The sequence below is a fragment of the Battus philenor genome, unplaced genomic scaffold (genome assembly GCF_028537555.1).
Source record: "Battus philenor isolate CCGP_79_NKW_IND1 unplaced genomic scaffold, ilBatPhil1.0.hap1 SCAF_22, whole genome shotgun sequence".
Lineage (NCBI taxonomy): Eukaryota > Metazoa > Arthropoda > Insecta > Lepidoptera > Papilionidae > Battus > Battus philenor.
This window is the reverse complement of record NW_027181685.1, coordinates 8410212-8434065: the sequence shown is the minus strand read 5'-3', so window position 1 is coordinate 8434065 and position 23854 is coordinate 8410212. Positions and strand designations below refer to the sequence as shown.

The following is a 23854-nucleotide window of genomic DNA, read 5'->3' as shown; positions in this document are numbered from 1 at the left end:
TATAGTCTCAAATAAAGTGATATTTGAAAGAGTGTCATTCGCTAAATAAATATAGTGACAAAATAAACATAATTTTAAAGTTTCACAGGACGGAGACCATAATTCTCTCGTACGAAACATTTTGTTTAATTTTCCAAGCCTACCGTTTTATAGCAGTCTAGTTCTTGATTGCAATAGGTCTCGTCTATAATTACAGCGATTAGATGAATAAATCTGCATCATGTTACACACTAATGGCATCACGTTAGACCAGTTTAGAAATTTTCCGCGTTCTTCTTTACCACTCGTGTGTGTCACGACACTAAACAATCTGAACTATATGAAGGTAATTCAACATAGATTAGTGTCGCTTGAGTAATAAATTTGGTGTTATAAGTTTAATATTATTGCTGATGTAAATAATTTGTATCTCTGCGTATGAGTACGGCGTATATAAGTATTCAGTAGTAATCTAGGATTATTTTATTTTTCAGTGTCTATAAATATCTTCAACGTCATATTTGCGACACTAGAATATGTCAGTTTTCAAACTGAGTTTTCTACCACAGTTTATGAATAGTAATGAAATTATATACATAACATTATTAACGATACTTCAGCTACATAGCTCGGAAGCAACTGGAAAGTCTCTATAAACTTGTTGTCCTAGGAAAAGTAGAGAGAAAGAAACCAAGAAGGGGATCACCAAATTGATGGGCGGACTCTGTGCGGGTGATGACGGGCCTCGCAATAACGGAAGCACTCAAAAAAACAGGTTATACCTGGGACCTGTGGAGGCAACTCATTGAATCACACTTTCATATCACGTTGATAAACAATTAAGTTAACCTAAAATATATGACAATGTTAACAATGTCAAATTAACTTATGTGCACGTATATAGCTATATAAGTTAAATATTTTTGCTCTAATTCGAACAACAGGTAGAGCGTAATAAAAAACATAACGACAGTGTCAAGGTATTATTTACCTTTTACTTCACGTAACGCTCAAGTACGTATCAGCCTGCGCTGGTAATTATACGTCACGTAACACGAAAACGTGAATGAAAAAAAAACTAAAATAAATTTCATGCTTCATATGTAGTTCAATATCCTTGTTAATTACTTACGTATTGCGGAAATTCGAGCTTTATGTTATTATTCCGTTTACATTAAGCATTGTTTAATGATTTTTCAACAACTTGAGTTTCTAGCTGAGCTACATTCCGAGCCAGTGGTAGCTTACACTGATCGACTACATTTACCTATTGACAATGTTAAAATAATTGACGTTTCAATAGTGCATATAAAACTCCACTTCAATAAAATTTTTTGATTTTAATTTTATGTTTCTTTATAATTAGTGAAAGAATTCTGGATTCCTCACAACCGATATTAATTTACTTTGCGGTGTGAATGTATTATTTGCAACCGCATCTTAACGCATCAAACCGCAGATACAACAGATTCGCTATACTTTCCCATTGCCCAAGCGTTGGTCGTATTTGATATCTTGTCTTAAATTGAACACAATTTGGTTTGGACAAAAAGGTGTACCGTGAGCCGCGAAGCCAGATAGTACATGAGACATTGTCAAAGGCATCCGACCCGCAAAGTCATATGCAATTTTCGATCGCAAGCCGTAAGTTGGATGTATGAAATAAACAGGGTGTTTAGTTATAGGTGTTAAGGCTTTGAAGGCGTGAGTATGTAACACATTTGTCAGAAAAAATTTTTTTACACTTATTCCCAATCACCGTGTAACTATCACTTCAAAATACGTTACATCATTTATTTATTTTATTGTAATACGACAGGTCAATAACTTCCGGAAGTACAGCCTGCAGAGACAGGTAGAAACCAATAATTAATTTTAATATGTAGTAATTCTAATTTTTAAAACGTTTTTTTTTTTTAAATCTTTGACCCTTGATTTTTGGACGAGATGAACATATATTAATTTACAACAAATAAAATAGGCCGTACATACTCCTTAAAATTTTTATAAACACCGTATAACATTTTTTTCTATAAAAAAGACAAATAATTTATTTAGGAAACCGGCATAAACTAATCAAAATACGTTAAATGATAACGTCGAGAGTAGAGTATTCACCTGTGAGTAATTCAGTCCGCACACCATACGTTAATCAACTGATCCACTCCACTATTGCACGCATCGTATCATTATGTCTCATTAGCAATGTCTCCCGCAATACAGTAACGACAGTTTACTACTATGTAGAGATTGCCGCGGCAGGAACTATAAAATAGATAGTGAGTGATTGGTTCTAGGTGTAAAAGCTTTAAAGGTAATTTATAGCTTATTTATTATCAATTACTATATGGTATACATCTACATCAAAAATAATAAATAACATAATGATAAATTTAAATAAAATAGTTAAGAAATATTTACTAAACCAATGATTATTTATCCTTTAATATTCTCTTTTCATGTTTCTTTATTCTTTCTGGGGCAAATGCGATCCTAGTCACTGATGTTTCTATTTATTTATTATGTATTGTACCGTATTTATTGTAAGTATATGTATGCATGTTTGAACATATTTATGTTTTATCTACAACGTGTGTTCGTTGGCTACCCATTATTTATCTTTCTGAATCCCCCATTTTACTTTTTATTTACACTATTTTACAAATACACGTACAATACAATTTTGTATATATTTTCTAACGTGTACAATAAAGAGTATTAAATTAAATTATCTTAAATTTGTGAGGAAAAGTGCTTTTCAAAATTTTCTTTGCTACATATTAAAATATTAATGCTACGTATTATAATTATTGTTTACTGTCTGTTTCTGTAAATTTGTACTTTCTAAAGTTATTAGTCTGTGCTATTCTAATGGAGTCACAAAGTGATCAATATAAGTAAGCTGATTGGAAATAAGTATGATCTAAAAATAAAAATTACAAAGCTTTTACTTAACCGATCATCCTGTATAATTTATAATTACTTGATTATCAGTTAATCAAATAAATATGCGGAAGCAAATAATTGTAATATAATAAAATAAAAGTCATGAGAATAGCGTTCCACTTTCGAAACGACGGTGATTTGATTTTCGCAAATTCTTTTCACGATCTTCATATGATTGTATTATATAATTAAAAACCTTGATTTTTATCTAATTATTTTGGACGTATGCTTTGATCAATGGACTAAAATAAACAAAGAAAGAATAAATAAGTTACTTAAACGAAAGGTATTACATTAGCTTCTAATGGTTAAGAAATACAGTATATTATAATTGTAATTAAGAATCAAGCCAACGCGTTAGACCGCATTACGGAATATAACCTATAAGTATAATATAAAGTAATTTTAAATAACATACTACTTGAATTTTTATAAAATGAATGTGAATTATATATGCACAATTTTCTAGTATAATACAAAATCCCGTAATTTTGGGTTTTACTTAATGACTATTCATCATTTTAGCATTAGGACGTGTCCACTGCTGAACATAGACCTCTCCCATTAATTTAATTTTGATTTATAACAGATATGGTCTGCAGCCTCATTTGTCTATCTAGACAATAACAAGGTTACGTGTCTGTTTTGTGGGTGGACGTACATTGTCTATAGTCAATTGAAAAAATCTCATCAACCTCACTTACCTTTGTGACAACATAATACATTAAAGACGTTCTGAAAGTAAAGGACCGCTAAGTATATTTTAAGTTACAATACTAAGAAATGAACGAACATCAGTATGTTATATAACTAATAAACTGTTTTGCGAGTGGAATAAAAATTATTCTATAAACAGAATTAAACACAGAGATAGATAAGATAAAATTCGCAAAATTTTAGCAATAAAGAAAATAAACGTAGATACTTAAATAACAAAGTAATTAAGACAAATATATGAGTAATTTAAAGTAAGCTGTAGCATATATATTATACTTATAAACATGCTATGTGCCTAGGATAATTATGGTGGTTTTTACTTTTAAACATTAAATATAACAGCTGTGCTAGGTTTTGTGATCTAGTTTTTCCATTAAATTTTTTTAAATATTTTTTCAAGCAAGGCATTCTCTGCTCAAATTCAAAAATACCATATAAATTAAAGTACAAAAATTACAAATTCAACTAATTAATTAATACTACACCGTGTTACCTTAATAGGTGTATTTGTAAATAACGGTTATTACCATAATAATACCACACAAAAGCTCAAGACTGGAACGTAAACAGAACTCATTGTCATACTTGACCATTTTCTTTTGTAAGAAACGGTCGGTAATTATAAAGTCGGTGAAAGTGACTCTTTCTTGCCAAACCCATTAAAGCATAATTGTCGATACTCCGTATATAGTCTGTGGTAACAATTGTTCAATTCTTTAACCCGGAGAACGTGATAATTTCCCATTAGGCAAAACAAATATGATTGTAGTGTGCATAATAACCATTTTATGTTAAGTGGTGGCTTGGTTAACGTGATTATCGACCTTCACGAGTTTCTTCTTATGTAATATTACTTAATCCATACTTGTAATAATTCTTATTGGGAAACTATGTGAGTTTCAACGAGGAACTATAAATCTGCAGTTAAGTAATTTTAAGGTAAATTTTGAATTATCACGATATCGAAAAACCGCACGAATTTTTTACCCTTTCTTGGTGGCAAGATTGGTAATTCAGTGTTTAGTTATAGTGTAAAAGCTAGTTCCTAATAAATCTATTTTAAATTCACGGACCCTTCCGCTCCGTGAACTCAGTTCAGATGATGTAAAAGCCTTAGGGCTAACAGCAACCACTTCTACAGAGAAAATGCAAATGCAATAAATATATAGTTCTTTTACTATCGATTAATATATAAAATAACGTAATGATAATAAAGTAGTAAAAATCATTTTTAAAATTCGGATTATCACATATTAAAATAAATTATTGTATTCTGTTTGTCACTGACGAGTCTGTATTGTTAAGTTATTCCCTTTCGTATTTCGATATAAAAATAATTTAATGTAACATATTACAGTTATATTACTTTATACAAGGGGATTGGAAATAGGTAAAGAAGCTATAAACATTTTTTGTAACAAATGGGCTTTAAAGTCGATCCTTTAAAACTTTGCCACACCACCAACACACCAATCATCTTGTATATTTATTTATTTATGTTTCTTACACATTGTGCAATGGTGGACTTAATGATCTTACAGGCATTCTCCACCAGTCAACCCGGGAGATATAATCAGTAGGCAGATGTGAAAATATCGTTATAGTAAAAAGGAGAGTTAAAAACGCTACACGTCTATAAATAACAAGTAGTATATGTTTTATAAAATTACAAATAAACATTTAATTAAATATGAAGATGTATTACGGCAGATGTTTGAGTCAGAAGTGTGATTTTGCATGGTTTTCCATTTAACATTTTAAAGGTTACTAACGTACTTGAAGGTATGTTGACAATAGGTAGTATTTAAGATCAGCATACGTAGCTATGCATGCTGATCTTAAATAAAAAATACTTCGGGTGGCAGTTCAAAACGTTTGGTTTAACCAACAATGCAAGCGGTTAAATGTAATGCACGACTACTGTTACATAGCGGAAGTAGCTATATATTAGTCCTTTTCTTACATAGGTTGGAGCCAAAAATTCTAAAGTGGTGACGACGAGCTGGTAGAGGCGGCGTAGGCATGCCCCCACTAAGTGGAACGATAACATAACAAAGGTCCCAACGACCAGGCAGCGCAAAAGTGATTATTGTGGCGGCCTTTGGGGGAGACCTATATCTTGCAGTGGTTGTCTGTCGGCTGACACGACTTTGATGATAATAACAGTCTTTTTATACTTTGGACGAAAATGAATATGATTAATAAACAAAAAATATATATTAGTAAGCTAGTTAAGATTTTTATTCTCAATTTTTCGCGATGTTTTGCTTTACAAGTTTATTTTTTATTACTGTGTCAACTCTGATATCATACATAAACCTAAGTGGTCTTTTCGAAGTCATCTATTAACAAATATTATGTAACTTTATTAAATCAAATTTCTCCACGTTTGTTCTATATTATTACTAAATTATGGATGATTATTATGCGAAAAAAAATGGCGGCGTTACTGTTTTTATTAAATAGAGTTTATTTATATGTTTGATTTTAATTTACGATAACAAATTATACAAATACTATAATTATGTTATTGAATTTACACAATTGCCGAGTCAGCAAACAAATTGTATTTTACATTCGAATTGCAAACCAACGAAAGCATTTATACATGCAAAAAGTCAAGGTAGCAATTATGAAAGCAATGCAAAAATATAATACCGCATTGTTCGATACCAAACTGTAAATACTATCACTTATATTTCGAAATTATTGTGGAACTCGAACGGAAAAAAATAAGCAATACAATTGAAGAATACTCCGCCGATATACCTCATTAACAGTAATATATATAATATATGTATATGAATATATATATATATATATACACACATATGTGTGTGGGTGTGTGTGAAAATATATATAAAAAAGGATAAATCATATATTAAATGCACAATAAGTAGTACTAGGACCACTACACTTTTATTAAAAACTGAGATATTTACGATGCAACAGCAAGATTTATATTATAAGTTGTACAGATTTGTTTTCTTTCAATCGTGTCTTCTGTGTGTTTAAATAGCACAACTAAAATATAATTTACGAGTATCATTGTCATTATTCGTTCATTCATTAATATTTTAAAATGACATTAATATTTAAAAAATATGTCATAAATACTTATTTATTGTTTTTTTTTCAATTATTACTCGTTTTTATTAATTTCAATATTGTTTATTATTGTTTAATAATTAATTTAGTATGAAGGTAGTCAAAATCCTATTTTTTATTAAAAACTATAACAATTTTTTTAAATCACCCAATAAAAAATAACTATTGACTAAAAACATATTTTAAAAGAATGTGACAAAATTATACTTTTCATTAAGTTAACAGCAGCAAATACATTTTACATCACAGATAGATTTATTTATCTAGGCACTTTATCAAAATATTCAAAATAATAAGTTATCGCTTAATCGACCTTTGAATTAAATGCAGTACCATTATTACGCTTTACACATATAATAACTATCGATTTCACTTTTACGAGATGCTAACTGTAAATTATACAGTAATATATAATTAAAGATTTATCACAAACTTAAGTGAAAGCGCACGATCAGATCTAATTTTTTAAAAACGACGATGATCTTGTTATTAGTTTAATAAATGTATAGAACAGTATTTTAATACTTCATCTTTATATATCATATTTATTTTGGATAAGAATTAGGGAAATATTGAATACTTAATTAAGTTAATAATAATAAATGGTACTTCATAAATTAACGACAGGTGCCGACATAGTCCAGCGAATTGGCAAGTAAGAGTGACATTAGCAGGCCACATAGATCGAAAGATTGATGGCTAGGAAATCGGAAAACGCAGCGAAGACCGTGTACAGACAATATAGACAGATGACTATCAAGGACGTCAGAATGATGATGCGCGAAACTTCCAAACGATTCGACTGAAAATCTATAAGGGAGACCTAAGTCAAAGAGGATATTTAAATAAGGAATGCAAAGAATGTCCACAGCACGAATATATCCTTACAGTGTCGGATTCCATGTCATTTATATATTCTATTTAAAAACGTCCTCTGATCTACATACAAAGAACATTCCGTGAGTTTCGATATAAATAAGGCATCGAAAGCGAAACCTGTTGTAAACTTGTCGATCTTCCGTGTTCATTGTATTTCAACCTTGATTTTAAGCAAACCTTCACTACGAACTGTAAAACATTCACTTCTTTTAATCATACAAAAGAATTAAATATATTGTTTATCTAATTAAATATACCGATAACAAATTTTCCAAAATAATAAATAATAATATTAAAAACAAAAGAATAAGAAGACATAGATATCAGGAGACAGATTGTTCTATGAATAGAACAAGTTGAGCCTCTTGCTGAGCAACGCCATTACTTCTTATGAGTATAATTTCATGAAATCCATTATTGATAATACTTAACATGCAAAAAAATCTTGAACAATTTATATATTTTTATGAAAGCTTAACCAATTCTTACGGTTGGAATTTCATAAAATTTCGCAAAACGAAAATACATTTAGAAAAATAAAAAGAAAATACATCAATTACTTATTATCAAATCTTAAAACCTTTTAGTTCTAGAGATATCGCGATGATCAGTACCAGTGAACTGAAATCTCTAATAGATTTATTAGATATTATTCAGATAAATAATTTAATACTCAGATAAATTAATTATAATAATTCTCAAGATTGAAAAAGTTTTTTCAATTCGCAGATGTTATAATATTGATGGCGAAATTACAATAAAAATGGTTATGGTGGTTCTTTAAAAGAAATGTAATTTCCAATTCTGTAATAATAACTTGATTACTCATAAATATCAAAAGAGAATGTTTATGTAATAAATGTTAATTTTATGTATTCTAGAGAACAATTATGACTTCCATTAATAATAAAAAGAATATAAAAAAAGGAATAGTTATTTGTTAATAGTTAACTTAGAAATTATCTTGAAATTCTTACTTGTCGATTGATCTATCGTTTTTTGTAAAGGAATATTTCTATGTATAAGAAATCATGAACATCGTAGCTCGTTAAATATAAACTATTACTACTTTTATGTGTACTATTGTGGTGTAAAAGAAAGATTGGCGTGTAAAAACCGCATTAATTAAGTTGCACGCTTCAATAAATCGGCTATAAATAAACAATATGTGATTACAAATTCTTAGCGGCGAACTTGTCGACGAAACTCAACATCTTTTTAATTCTATCAGCGCTGTATTTCCCAACGTGAGGCACATGCTCTACGTGGGGGCAATTTGGTTGTTAAAGGGAGCAATTTGAAAATGGAATTGACATGAGTTTAACCCTCTGTTTTTAAAATAAAAATTACATATGTTACATAGGGAAGCGTAAGAAGTAAGAACTAAAGAAAGGCTAAGGTGGGGAATGACACAAAAAAACCGTCTATTATCAATTATTTTTGGGACAACATCATTCAACACCGTTTCAGACGCCTCCTGCTGGACAAAAGCCTTCCCCAAAGATTACCAATAGGACCCGTTGGAAGTGGCCTGCGTCTAAGGTTGTCTATCCTTCTGGGCGGACATCTAAGCTACGCTTTCCAATCCATGGTCTCCACTCCAGAACGTTAAGGCTTCAGCAAATTTTTTTGGAACATTTTCATTTTAGATAGTGAATTTTTTTACGATATTACAATATTGTCGATGTATAAATTGGCGCTTTGATTTCTGATCTTGATAATATTTTTCTAATTTATTCACTATTCCTATTTCCAAATTAATATGCTGTAGTTTAAAATAACAAGATGTAAACCACTAAAGCCATCTAACGAAAATTACAGTAAACACTTAGATTTGAAATTGATCTGACAGTTATATCGTCTTAATATGTTATCTTAAAATATATTTTTAAGAGTTTACTTCATAACCAACGGTTACAACTATTAACTTAGTTGCTTATTGCCATGTACTAAAAGCTTCCATGTTTTATTACTCACTTAAAAGTTCACACACGTTTAAAGTTGAATTTTTCCAAGATCCGCCACTTTCACCACAATGCAGCGATTTCTTGTTCGTCGTTGTGTTGAATGCTTAGAAAACTGGAAGACAGACGCTTCCGACATACATAGAGTTGCATGTGAGATTACCGTAAAAGGCAGTGACAATTTTACAATAATTATCACGTCGAGATAAAAAAGCGGAACATCTTTGATAATCTCCTTATAATCGGTGTTTGTCAACCTATTTTCTCATGACACAATGGGCATACAACACAGAACATTTTTGTTGCGGATATTAGCGTCTTTTGACAGATGTTTTTAGTACTACTATACAATTTCTTAAATGAAATCGTAATTGAATTATTACAATTACAATAAATCTAAATTTTTAGACAACTTTAGAATATTTTTAATACGATTTTACACTGTTATGTTTGAAATATAATTGATATTTATTTTTTTAAATTAGATTAATATTTCTAGTAATGTTTGGAATGAGTTTCATTCCAAACAGAAAGAAAATAATATTTTTTTTAATTGTTTTTTCAATTGTGTCGTGTGTTTTTAATAGAAATATTTTTTTTTAATTGTCTCCTAATTCTTAGTCACAATTTTTAGATACATATGAGATAGGTGATTTTTCTTAACTAAGTGTTGACTTAATTTCTACGTACGATTTTATATTGAACGTTAAAAGTGAGAATTATAATAACGTGCTACGTGCCAGTTCGAAACACTTTCAAATACGTTTAACAATGACCTCTAAAATCAGTGCGTGTGTAACGAACAAGTGGTTGGCACAAAAACTTAGTAAGCGAAATTAAAAATGTGATATTTGCAAAAATTACCTTCGTCGTGCTCTGGATCTGTAGGAATGTAGCTATTCCGGCGCGTACGCGGTTCTTGACGCCTCGTATCGTGCCCTTAGAGCTTCTTATCGTAGAGGGCGGCTCCTCACTTTTATAATCCTTCACGCCGGCAAAGTACTCTAGTTCCGAAATTTCACTTACACTAGTATCCACACTAGCACTTTTGGCAGGTACCTCGTCGAACTGTTTCTCGTTGAGATGGAAATCATAAAACTTGTCCGTATCAAAGTAGTGGCTGCTGTAACACATGCGCTCTTGTTTCATTTTGTCCTGTTTCTTTCTTTCCTCGTAAGTGCTCTCGCTGATCAGAGCCGTCTTGCTTCCGAAATTCGCCGGTAATGACTCCGCACCGCTATTATTCTTCGACTCGTTCAGCTGTGAAACTAATCGAAACGACGTTAGCGGTGCACTTTCTTTTGATATATTAGCATTTTCATTAATATTCTGGCTGACTTCCTCGTGCGTTTGATCGGTCGATTCACTTTCAATTTCGACCGTATTGAGTTTCGCTGAACGGTCTCTAATGTCTTGAAGGAGACCTTGCGGTAGAAAGCTACTGTCTTTGTTGTTCGCTTTAGTTGTGAATGGCGGCATGAGCGGTGCGACAGGTGGCACGGGGGCCAGTTTCTTTTCTTTTTTACCCGTATCTTCGCTGTGGCACTCGTCCGTGTGCATGCTTCCATTAAACTCGCTGCTGTTTAGCGAGTCGCATGATATGTTCGAGTCATTGTCTTCGTAATCTAGTTCATTGTTATTTCTTATGGAGCTTATCATTGTGACAGACACGGCTTTCTTCGATGATAATTTCGATGTCTTTTTTTTCGGTAGCGGCGGCGGCGTTCCGTCTAGATCGCTACATGTACCCGAATCTAGGGTATCGCTCGGGGAGCATTGTCCGCTCGACATAATCATATTGTTGGAATTTATATACGAATTACAATAAATATATGGCGCCTTCTCCATTTTCATTTGTTCTTCGTTGTCCAGGATCTTGGGTCGATTTTCGTCTACGTTTAATCTCACTAAACTATTATTTTTCTTCGTGTCACTTATTTTGAACGTTTCAAAGTCGACATCACTTTTAAGATGAACGCTTGAAATCTTTGGCGCTTTCGGTTTATCGGCGTCCGTGTTTATTCTGATCGTGACCACGTGTGGACCGTTGACGGCAAGAGCGTCTGAGGCAGGCGTGCTCGCGGGTCGATCTGGTTGGGTTGCCGCGACGAATACCGTTGTGGATGGTGCCTTAGAATTAAGGACAAGAGAGTGCATCGAACTTAGCGAATCCATGTTAGACCGGCTGTCGTCCGCACTATATCCGTTCACTCTGAGAGGCGCATCGTCGTTAGTTATCTGTGTAAAAGTTGTCGAACCTCTCTGTTTCATTTTTTGGGGCAGAGAGGGGATGTACTCGAGATTTGGGCGTGTTGTCACCTCTTCCATCATGTCGGTCTGTTAATAAATCCGCATAATTTAATAGGGCTTTCGCTTACGATTCGAGACAGGCTCTTTGCTTCAGATAGTGATTGATTTATAAGGCATAATGGTTCCGGTGACCGAATGAGACTGGGTCAGTAATCCACACTGTGTACACGTGCGCTTTTACACGTCTTTTTACCTGCAAAAAATAATTACAGATTAGTTATGTGTTTTTTAATTCAAGGTATTTTTACATGAAAAGTTTAAGTTATGAAATAATAAAAGTTTTTATTTATTAAACTACAATTGCAATTTTGACAATTTAATGTTATACTACCTTTAGATATCTAATTTTATTTTTTAATTTTGAAGTACATGTTTTAACACAATCCAACTATATTATTTACTATCACGTATAATGTTGACACGAATATACTGTCTAAAATATTACCAATTAATTTATTGCAATACTTATGGAGACGAGCTTTAAAACACGTTGAATAGATTTACTAACACTATTAGACACGTAATTATAAAGTACAAAGTTGCGTAAGGTCAATTTCAAATGACCTCATTAACATAATGTTCATATTTTTAATGCTTATTCAAATAATGTCTTTTAATAGTAGTAATATGTCGTCGTTTCAGCCTGTAAGGCCTAAGTATCTATTGGGGAATGTACCATAATCGCTAGGCAGATGGGTTAACGATATCAGTGTGGTATAATGAAACTTCTTTGTGAGCCGTGGGAATCCTAAAAATTTGAAACAACTTTTTCGTTCTCGCATTTAGTGCTTATTTTTGACTACTTTATAATTAATGAAATTATTCTTGTGTTAAGTATTCTGTATTTAGAGAATTTATTATTGAGACACATACTTAAATTCTACAAAAGGCAAATTCACTGATAAAGAATCATTTACTTTCTTTTTGTTTAAATCAACTAAAATATTTGACGAGTGTCATGTGACTTTGACATAGAAAAGAATACATTAATATTCATTATGTACACAATATGAATTTACAATTACTTAACTTGAAATAACAATATGGAATTAAATATATTTATTCTATAAAGTAGAGAAAGCATTACGAAGAATATTAACATAATCAACTTTTATAGACGATGATGATGAATATTCACACGTAATATTCTTTTTAAAATAAACGTTTCTTGTACGTTTAAAAAGTGATGTTAATAAGACAGAACTCATTAATCTTCTTTTGGTATTGATATTGTGTTTAATCATTTGTAATCTATAAATTTTAATGGCCATTTTGTATTGGTAAATATTAAAATAAAATTGCTTTCTTTCCAATTAACGTATTTATTCGTATTATCTTGTCTTACAACAGTAATGTGTTTTAATAAAAAATGGGCTAACAAAAGTTTGTTACTATTATATAAACATCGTACCATAATTTGGATAGATAGGACCAACAAATATATTTAACAAGTTAAAGGTATCTCGGGACATATATGACATGGGGACATCCAACACTTCGATCTTTCCGTGACTATGGGTGCTGCAAAAAGCTGGAACCGTTTTGAAAATTAAAATAAACATGCCGTGACAAGCCCGATCTGGTTCTGTACTAACTTACTCATGGACTAACTACTCTGACCCATTTGTAATGTTAAAAATAATTAATGATTCGAATGTGAGTGTAAACGCCTACTTGAATAAATGTGTTTTAAAATTGAATTTTATGTAATCCATTTGAAGCCTTACACCCGCCCAATAATTCATTGCCAACTTGGCTAAAACTTTACTTCAAAGTCCAACTAATTGTTCACAGACGTAACCAACGGTTTGACCGCTTCTGAACTCATTTTGTAACTTCCCAATTTTACTGACACAATCACCTAGATACTTTGAACCGTGTAATATTTCGATTTACATTAAAATTACGTAACTGTAAATAACTGTCATTACGTACCTCTTAAGCTGTAATAACATAATTGATTATAGTTGCAACTAAATTCTTATATTGTCGTCGTTTCAGTTCATAAACGCCAACTGCAAGGTATAAGCCTTCCCTGAAGATTAATGGGAGTATATACTATAATCGCCACGCTTTGCAGACAAGTAGATAAGTAGCAAGGACGCTGCTTCCCAACCTCTGAAAACTTATTTGTGGGTAGTGGCAACCCTACGTATTTATTTCCGGGAATCAAACCCATAACCTACGATCGTAAGTCTTAGATCCCCACCGCTGCGTTACCACTGATTAAAATTCTTATGTACAATACCTAAATATTTTTTGATAACAAAAACATTTTTTAGATCTGCAAACTTTGTATCTCAATTAACAGTAAATATTATACAATAGAGTAACATGTTTCACTAAGTCTATAACACATTTGGTAAATTGTAATATTAGCTCTTAGCAGACAAACTTAAGTGGATTGGTTATAAATGTAAAAGCTTTAAAAAGGTCAATATGTAATGCATGGTATAGTTCATTTACTGTCAAATAATCTATGTATTGTTATCTCTATATATTATATATAATATATGTATATTAATAATCCATGTAATATATAAACATTATTTAAAGATCAATGAGATCAGAAATAATTAATTACGTAATGATGATACACGGGTATAACAAGAGTTTACAAAATTCGGATTACTAAATATATAATATTAATTATACTATACTAAATATATAATAATAATTAATGTTTACTATCAGTATCTGCGGACTTTGTACAGCCAGATAATATTAGCCTTGTCGCATTCTTACATCTTTCTATTACGCTACACATTCACAACGACTTATATGCCAGCTCAGTCTTAAAGCTTTTAAACCTATTCCAATCATCTGGTATAAATTTCTCACAACAAAATTCTAAGGCGTGCGAATAGTTGATTATTTTATAATTATAAGAAGCTACCACCCACTCGGACTGCTAATCTGCTGAGAAGAGACGGCTAGAAGCTCAACAGTAGTTCTTTTTAAATGAAATTTAATAATTGTTAACATGTAACAATATAATATCAACCATGTACATGAGTCAACAAACAACAGTCAATTTTTTGATCAACTAAAAACTCTTGAATACTGTACTAAGACATGTTTAATTGCATACTTAAAATTTTAGATTTGACAACTGAGAAAACGAAGGTCTAAGATAATCTGGAACTTTATTATATACGCGTAAACTCAAAAATATTTTTCAATTTTTTTTATTTTCTATTGGAATACGAAAGGCCAAAAAAAGGAACAACAATTGACTTTAATATAAGGTTTTAATATCTAAACTTTAAAACACCTTTCCTTACTATGTATATAACATTATGTAATTTTTAATTTCGGCAACTGATTTTTGTATAAGAGTTCCATGTGTTAATTGATAGTAAATAATTTAAGCATTCACCCTTTCAAAGTCTTTACACCTATAATACATCATCCTGTATATTTTTGAAGTCTACAAAACTTGCGTGTCGTAATAGTAAATATAAAACACAACAAAAAAGGGGAACAAGTTTTATTAAATCTAAAACTTATCTGATAGTCTAAGATTATTTCTTGGTACTAAAGCTAATATCGCAGTTTCTCTTGACTTTGTTTGACCCTATGAGAGGATTTCACTTGTTTAAAAAACACAAAACATAGAAGATTAATGAAAGACATGAGAAGAAATTTATTAAGCATATATTTATTAAGCCTACTTAGCTAATGATGGAAAAGTTAAAAATAAATATTAAATATAATAAATCACTATTTTAGCTTTTAAGTATTTGTGGACTTATATACATATAGTGACGAAAATAAAAGTTTATAGTCATAAAATATTAACACAAAATTACTATAGGAAAGTAACGAAACCATATTTTTATTTGTTTAATACTTTATTGTACATTAATACAGGAAAAGAAAGTAAGTCTGATATCAGGAAAACAAAGCGAACGGTTATCTTGCAAAGAAGGAGTTGGAAATCCGATACACATAAATATTAAAATACAGAGTACTTATAATGTATAAATACTTTATAAATATTTAAGAAACGTTTTTATAAGTATTTATGATAAAAAATGTTAATGTTGTAGTTAATGTTCTCTAACAACATAATTTTCAATAGATCGTTGTAACATAAACGTACGAAAGTTATATCGTATGTACATACATAGTTATATATAATTACTATAAATAACGGATTTAATAATAGCTGTAAAATAGTTACTAAAACATATGTGTGTAATATATGTGTGTAAATACAAATAAAAGTACATATACGCGCAGTAAAAGTTTAAATCATTTTTGTTAATGCTTTGCAAGAATGTTATTATTTCGCTTATTTTCCTCGTTGAGAAATGCTGTTTCACCACTGTTTGCTTCAGGACTTTCAGTTGTTCAGCTGTTATATTCTAAAGATTTTGAAATAGTTCTTAAGTTGCTATCACAATCGCTATATGGAGACACAACGGCCCATAAAGAGAACTTTCGTTTCGGCTGACCATTTGAGACCCGTTTAGCATTATTATTAATTCATATTATTTATTTTACTTATTATCCACACAGGGTGAATTTCTGCGCCTAATATTACTGGGACTTTAGGGAGTCGCCGACACTATCATGAAGTGAAATATTTGCTTAATACATGATAGTATTGCTAGTATGTCCATCATCGTTCGAGATCTGACTTCGTAGTCCGCTAAATTGTTGCAAAGTTTGATCACTATTTTAAAATTTAAAATTTAATTCATTCATTTACCCAATGCTGTACGGAACGAACGAGATTATCCACGCCGGAACGTCTTAATCACTCAACGTTCGATGATTACAGTCTCTCAAATCGCAGTCACACCAAAACAGACGCTAAGAACACTTTCCCCTTTTAAGTGTCGAGACGAATTGATTCTCTAATGAATTCTTAGGCGCAATACAATAGTTTCTGCATGTACCACTGCGTATAATTTGCTACGTAGCAATTATTCTGCAATTATGTCCAGTTATATTACACGTAACGAGAGTAAACGTTAACTTTAACATGTTTTATTTTGCATAAAAATGTTTTAATGGGACGTATGTTATTATTGCGATCTTTATCGCTGTATTAACACGATAAAAGATGATTATATCTATTAATAAAACAAGGAGACTAAAATTTGAAATTAACTTTTTCTAGTAATCTTTGCTATTGGTAATATTGACTATAAACGACAAGAGACATCTCCATGTTCAACTCAAACTGTATTCTTTAGTTTTAATACGTTTTATTTCTTACTTCCTCTGTACTTCTAATATTTTTTTAAATCTTTAGTACCCGTAAATTTTTGTGAATACATTATTCAATAGATTAAATTATATGGAATTGTTTGTTATTACTTGTAATCAGCAAATTTGTAACCAACTTAACTTTATTTATAATATTTATTAATAATTAGTTAGTGACTTTTCCTAAAATTGTAAATAACAAATAGAACCAAGTAGCTGTGCCCAATAAAATTTCTCAATAATGCGCGGCGACTATAATAGCTTGTAATTCTAAAATCATCTTCATAAATTTTAGCTTGTGGTCAATGGACATCTCTGACAGATGGAATACATCTGTAATCTCCTTCAGATGTCTTAAGTTTTAAGTTATCAAAGCCTTGTTACAGCAGCTTATTAGACCTAGTATTTATGACTTTATTTTACTTTCAAATTATTTTGAAAATGAATATTATAATTTAAATTAATACATCGACTTCTGTTTTTGGACTTCTGTTATTGGTAACATTGGTAAATCATAATATTTCATGTAATTTTTTAGGTACATTTACACTTTTATTGCTTTTATAAATATTATTTCCTCCTTATATAGGTCCAAATGATTAATCATTGAAACTTTGTTGTAAAGAGCAGGAAACAAGAACATTTAATACGATAAAAAAAGACATTATTCCAATACGGATACTCACTGGTTTGGAAATGTAATTATTTTTTGTTGGTAATATACTCAAATAATTTATACATTTAATAAATGTAAAGTTTAACGAATGGCCAAGTTGATTCAAGTTTTAAGTGATACTTTTGCACTATACTCGTTGCGAACGTTTATTCTTTAAAAGGGTAGAAGACTTAGTGAAATGGGATATTCAGTACACAATTAAACAATAGAACATGTGTATTTGCATACAGGTTTTATGTTAAGTAGCTTACAGTTCGTTGGTGCTAGTCAATGCAAACGAGGCATCGTTCAATATAATAGCCAATTGTCACGGAGTAGAAAATATTGCTTACATACATAATTACGAACAAACTAAGCATGTCCGGATTTAAATAAACTCAATTGTTCTGTGTTTTGTACACCGAATCGATCCATTTTCTTCAATAAAATATAGCAATAAAAATATGAAGGTTACATAAAAGAGTAATAATACAAATAATTAACTTTGTACACAATAAAGGTGTCGTACAAAGTTTTAGCCTCATGTTAAAATATATATTCCGTTTTAATATGCTAAATCACGCGGAAGGTTCTTTTTATGGTCCACGTTTTTGGGGTCTCTCTTCCCCTCTGCCATGTGTAGGGCATGGACGTTACAACTCGGGTTTTCCTTCATAATCTCTTATATCACAATTTTCTTCTATACTTCACAATCTCTATTCGGAAGAAGGTTGCGTTAAATAAACCATAAAATAGTATTAAATTGGTAATAAACAAAATAGTTTCGAAAAAAATATATTTAAGATTTCAAAGGAAAGAATTCTTCAATATTTGGTCTCAGATAACATAGCACACGTCAGAATAGGCAATAAAACTAATCTATAATTTATAACAGAATCTATTGGGAACACTTTCACTAAAATACTCGAATCTTCGCTATGGTATTCGGAACTATGAGAAATTATCGTTACAAATTTAGGGCGTATCAAATTACCCCTTTTTTCTTAAAATCACCCATGGTAAAATGTGATAAAAAATTTGGTGTCATAAAATACTAATGTGGAGGAAAAAAACTTGTGTAAATATTTGAAAACTCGCTTTATTAAAAGCAAAAGTATTACTTTTTGAAGATCCTTCGGGGAGCATAAATGTTATAAAATCTGTTTAAACCCGTATGGGGAAACATGTAATATAAGGGGTCGTGTTGAGTGAGCCTAAGATCTTAATTAATGTAAATCATATAAATCAAAGAAACCGTCAAGTTTGTCGTGGGCCCTTTTCATACTAAAATGTGTTTGCGACCCTTGTACATTTAAGTTGAAGGATGCCATTATAGGGGAGGATGGCTAAAATAACAATGATCCCATCGAGCTCCCATCGAGCTCAATTTAATTCGAGTTTCTGACAAATTGAGCTTTTCTTTTTTAAGCATTCTTCTCATAATGTACACAAGTAGATAATGACATGAATAAATTAATAAAGAAGTCTAGGATATGCACCATCAACGCTTTGTCATCTTAAACGTTTATGTAATAGTAATAACAGTAATGACAAAAAAATTATGTACATAAAATTTCACTGTTTATTTTTGTGATTTATAGACCGCTGACATAATACGCCACTGAAGGCTTACCATTGGACCTTTGACCGCTGAACGAATTTTAATTTTAAGATGGCAAAGTGTATTTTGCAACGCTGCAAGTATTTCGTAATGCTGAGAACTACAGAGACAGCTCATATATGTAAGATTGATAGCAGTCATCTTAACAGAACAAAAAAATGATTGATGAACTACAAGTAGATTACCCCATCATACCCATCGTTAACAGAATCACTTTCCCCGGTCCCACATACCTACTGGCACAACTTTCCATAATATTTGCATAATATTCAAAAACAAATAAACAGGATATTTAGAAGAGGCCATAGTTAACTGTAACTAATTGCTTACTCAACATTGACATAGATCTTGTTTTTCATACAGGTGTCAAGGCGTCACAACCTTGAGATTCCAATAAAACTTTATCATGCAATAATTCTTAATCGATCTTCGTATATTAAACAGGAACTTCAAGAGTTATAATTAACTTTTGATACGATGTGCGAAAACCTAATAATAATTTAAAAAGGTCACCCTGTGTACATAAGGAAAAGAAAAATTCCACGATGATGCAAACGCAAAAGGACAGAATTAGTTTTGACCTTAATCATGTCTTTTGCAGTGTGTTTAGAAAATTAACTTAGAATGCAATCTCTGTGATCAAGAATTCTGTGCTGAGATTAAACAACTTAGACCATGTATGAGACAATTGACCAGACTGCGTACATCTAGTGTTAGAAAAACTAAATTGTGTTAGGATCATTTTCGTCTTCGCAACTATTTGTAATTGTTAGCGTATATTACGTATAATTCGTTTATCATTACTATCACACCTCAAAATATGACCTTTCAAATTATGTCTGATCCCGACATTTAGTCTGATACCAAAAGTCAAGCAGTCAAGGCCGGTTGGAAGAGCGCCTTTTTATATACCGATTGATATTAACGTGTATCTAATAAAATATCTTGTATAGAATAAAATTAAAACTTTGGACAAGTATAAAATCTATTTGCTGAATGATTTAAATAAAATAACTAAAAAAAACGTACAAGTAAACATATACGTGCAAAATATGGAAGATAATTTTAAAGAAATTTAATACTCCTATTACGTTTCGTGCAACTTTTTGTTCTATTAAACTATAAATAACCGCAAGTTCAAAGCAAAAAGGCGATGAAAAGATGTAAACAATATTGAACAAGTTTTTTTTTATTATCAAGCTGTTTTAGAAAACGTTCATTATTATTGTATTTTAAATCACGGAAATTTTTTGTATTGTTTTAATTTATGCTTTCTTAAAGTATATAGTTTTTATAATAACTATATATTCTTTTAAAATCGTTTGTACTTACGATTTCTTGAAATATTTATCAAATATTTATAACGTGTTGTGAATGGGTCGGTTTTCATTTAATTAATTCAATAAGTGACTATTATTTTTCTTCTTATTTTTCCATTCCATCGATTGCACGAGGGATTTGCTCTATCCACTGCCACTTTAGACAGGCAATTATTCAAGCTACGTCGGTCGAGGACTTGGTTTTTCTACGAATCTTCTCATTTCTAGTTCGATCTCGCAGCGAAACTCCGACCATAACCCTTTATATTTCTCTCTTGATGACTTTCTCATGAGACACATTGTAAGCGACCACGTCTTGGCGACTGTCATCACTGGCAAAATCCATTAGTCAAAGGCCTTCGTCTTCTTATAATATGAATTATTTATTACAATTTCTGGTTCAAACACAAGCAATCTTTGTAATTATTCTCTCGAGCTGCAAGGACTCACGTTTTAAAGTACACAATTTAGTATTACATACTTTCTATTACAATTTTTATCTAGTCCATTGGTAGCATTATTTGTTGTTATTGTTCATTTGAGAATTTTTTATCATCTATGTAATTTTTTACATAATTAAAGTTAAGCATCAGTCAGGTCTTTTTTTCAGTGTCTATGTTTTTTGCAAAAAATTACTGAGGTTAGGAACCATACAGTTTAAATGTTTTAAGGCGAGCGCAGTTGTGATTAACGCAAGGTTTTAAATTTCAAGTTGTCATCATTTTCATATACAAAATTCACTTCTCTTTTTCAATTAGAATTAGTATCATAGATATATATAGTTTAACTTTAAAAAATCTCCATTTATATTAAATGTCGAAGTCTCTATGGAGTCTACTTCATTATTATTAAAGAATTACAAGATGTAGCATGTTTGGTATTTTTAGATTCCATTTAAAATTATTCTTGCTACATCATTTACGAACATTAGTATCCGAAGTTTTGATAGCATTTTAAATGTAGGACACGTTTCAACGGAATTTTCCGTAACGTTGTATCAAAGCTAGTTGATATTACGCAGTTGTTTGTATTACTTAAGTGTTTATACTTAACAATGGTATTTGTTTTACGTGTTATTATTGCGAGTTAAGTAATCTACGAACACGCGTCAGGATATTGAAAAACATTATGATTTGTTCTATTGAGTATGTTAGTAAGTTATTGTAACGATGTAAGAATGATGTCACCTTATGCGTACGTACTATTGATGGCTTTAAAACTTTATATATTACTCTTTTACTGTTTATTGTACTATTTATTTCGCTATTTTCGCTATTAAATCAAGAGTTTCAACCTTTAGGTAATAGCTAAAATTTTGTTATCTCGTTAGTTAACATGATAAGGTATTATCATCATTCCAGTCGTAGGACGTAAACTTCTTGACATAATTCTCGTAGATTTCCTAGAATAGACTGATTAGATGTGGGCTGCCCCTAGCATCTTCCGACGACCTTAAAAAGGTCATCTGTTTACCATTTGGGTTTATGTCTTACGCAGTGCTTGGTATTCTGTTCCGATCTGCACTTCCTTTGAAGTGGAGACCACGGAACCTCCAAGGTCTCAGTGTTCCTAATCCCTAAAGCCTACCTAAGGGTCTTAAGTCCTCATAGTTTTGCGCGCCGTTTATTTGTTAACTACCACATCAACTTGCGAAATCGGCGTGAAATTATAAAAGACAGTAAAGAACCCATAACCCGAGTTTCGTAGACCACGTTATTTAATACTAAAATCATGTTTCTTTTTAAGTGAATGTTTAGCAAGAGGCTAGTAGCTATTAAAAGGCATGGTACACTGCGTACAAGCGAACTTTCTTATTACACTCGTAAGAGAACGCGCTATTTTTTTTTACTTTTTTTCATATGTACAATTTACGTCCATTTTAGTATCATTTTTCGGCGTGGGTCTAAATTGTGGCCTAATTTGCATTTACAGAATCCGCAAGCTTTGGGAAGCAAAGCGCAGAATGCGTTTAACCTAAACTTCGTGTAACTTAGGGTTCTTCGACGGCTCCCCCAGTAACTGCGGCTCGGTCAATTACATCCAGTGCAATAGTACGGGATTGGGAGGCCGTCAAGCGTTTAGAAGGACTCACAAGGCGCAAGCGTGCCCGAGAGGTCGACATCCCAGCATGATCGGTTGCTATTTCTTGGCTAAGTAAGCATGCCCGCCGACAGAAACTTTGGCGTTTATTCTTCGAAATAGTTGTGTGAATTTTTTTAAATCTCGTTTATACGTTTTTGGCTCCCTTTACCCCCCACGCGCAAAGATAAAAATTATTATAATAGGAAAGTATAAGCCGATGGTGCAGTAGTTCCACCCTTTCGGACACTCTTGAAAAGAACAACATCTACCTAAACGACCTAAAATCGTAATGGCCTTCAGAAAAATAAATTAAAAAAAGAAATTAGACAACCCGGTTCACTTCTTAAATAAAAAAAAATTACAATACATTTTGCTTATCGAATAATTTACGGTATTTTTTAGCGTTATTTACAAAAAGAAACAGTGAAATTAATAATGCAATATCCTAACCCGAAGCTCCCAAGCGCTTTCAACGCTCTGTCACCTCCAGTTCTGTGAAATTGAACATGCCAACGGTCTAAGAGTATTTGTCATTGGCAAAAAAAAACAAATCGCTAATAAAGCAAACGCTATGCTATAATAATGGTATGCTATATTGTAATTTATAATATTAAATTTTGTGAAACATTAACTCCATGCTCGTTAACTTGTTATATAAGATATTTTATATTTCCTATATATACATATGAGAAATTTCCACCTACGAGCTGACTTACTTACTGAATTACAGCTTTATTCGAATTTTCGAAATTTCACTTAAAAAGGAGTTAAAAAATATTTATTGACTTGCTAAAAATTACGAAGAATGGATTTTATGAAGTTACACCCACAAAAGGTAATGCAAGCCACGCGCAGTGGGCAGGGGACAGCTGGTACCGCCTAAAGCATGTGAGCAATGAGATGGGAGAGTACAACATTCAAACACAATTGCACATAAGGTATTTGAGAATAAACAGTTTGACGTTTGTCTAGCACTACTTGCGCGCATACTAAAGTACTGTTCGGCAGTTTAAATTGACGGCACACATCCACCTACACGGATTTCTGTAAAAGA

The 23854-nt window shown here is 31.4% G+C and overlaps 1 protein-coding gene across 1 annotated transcript in view; it reads right to left on the bottom strand.

The window, feature by feature from the left end:
* Positions 1-23854, bottom strand: part of LOC137923856 (glutaredoxin domain-containing cysteine-rich protein CG31559-like) — a 102578-nt gene that overhangs the window by 46659 nt on the left and 32065 nt on the right. Inside the window, exon 2 of the mRNA XM_068767138.1 lies at positions 10458-12096. Coding sequence (XP_068623239.1) covers positions 10458-11924 — 1467 coding nt within the window. The 5' untranslated portion in view covers positions 11925-12096. The remainder of the gene's footprint in view (positions 1-10457; positions 12097-23854) is intronic.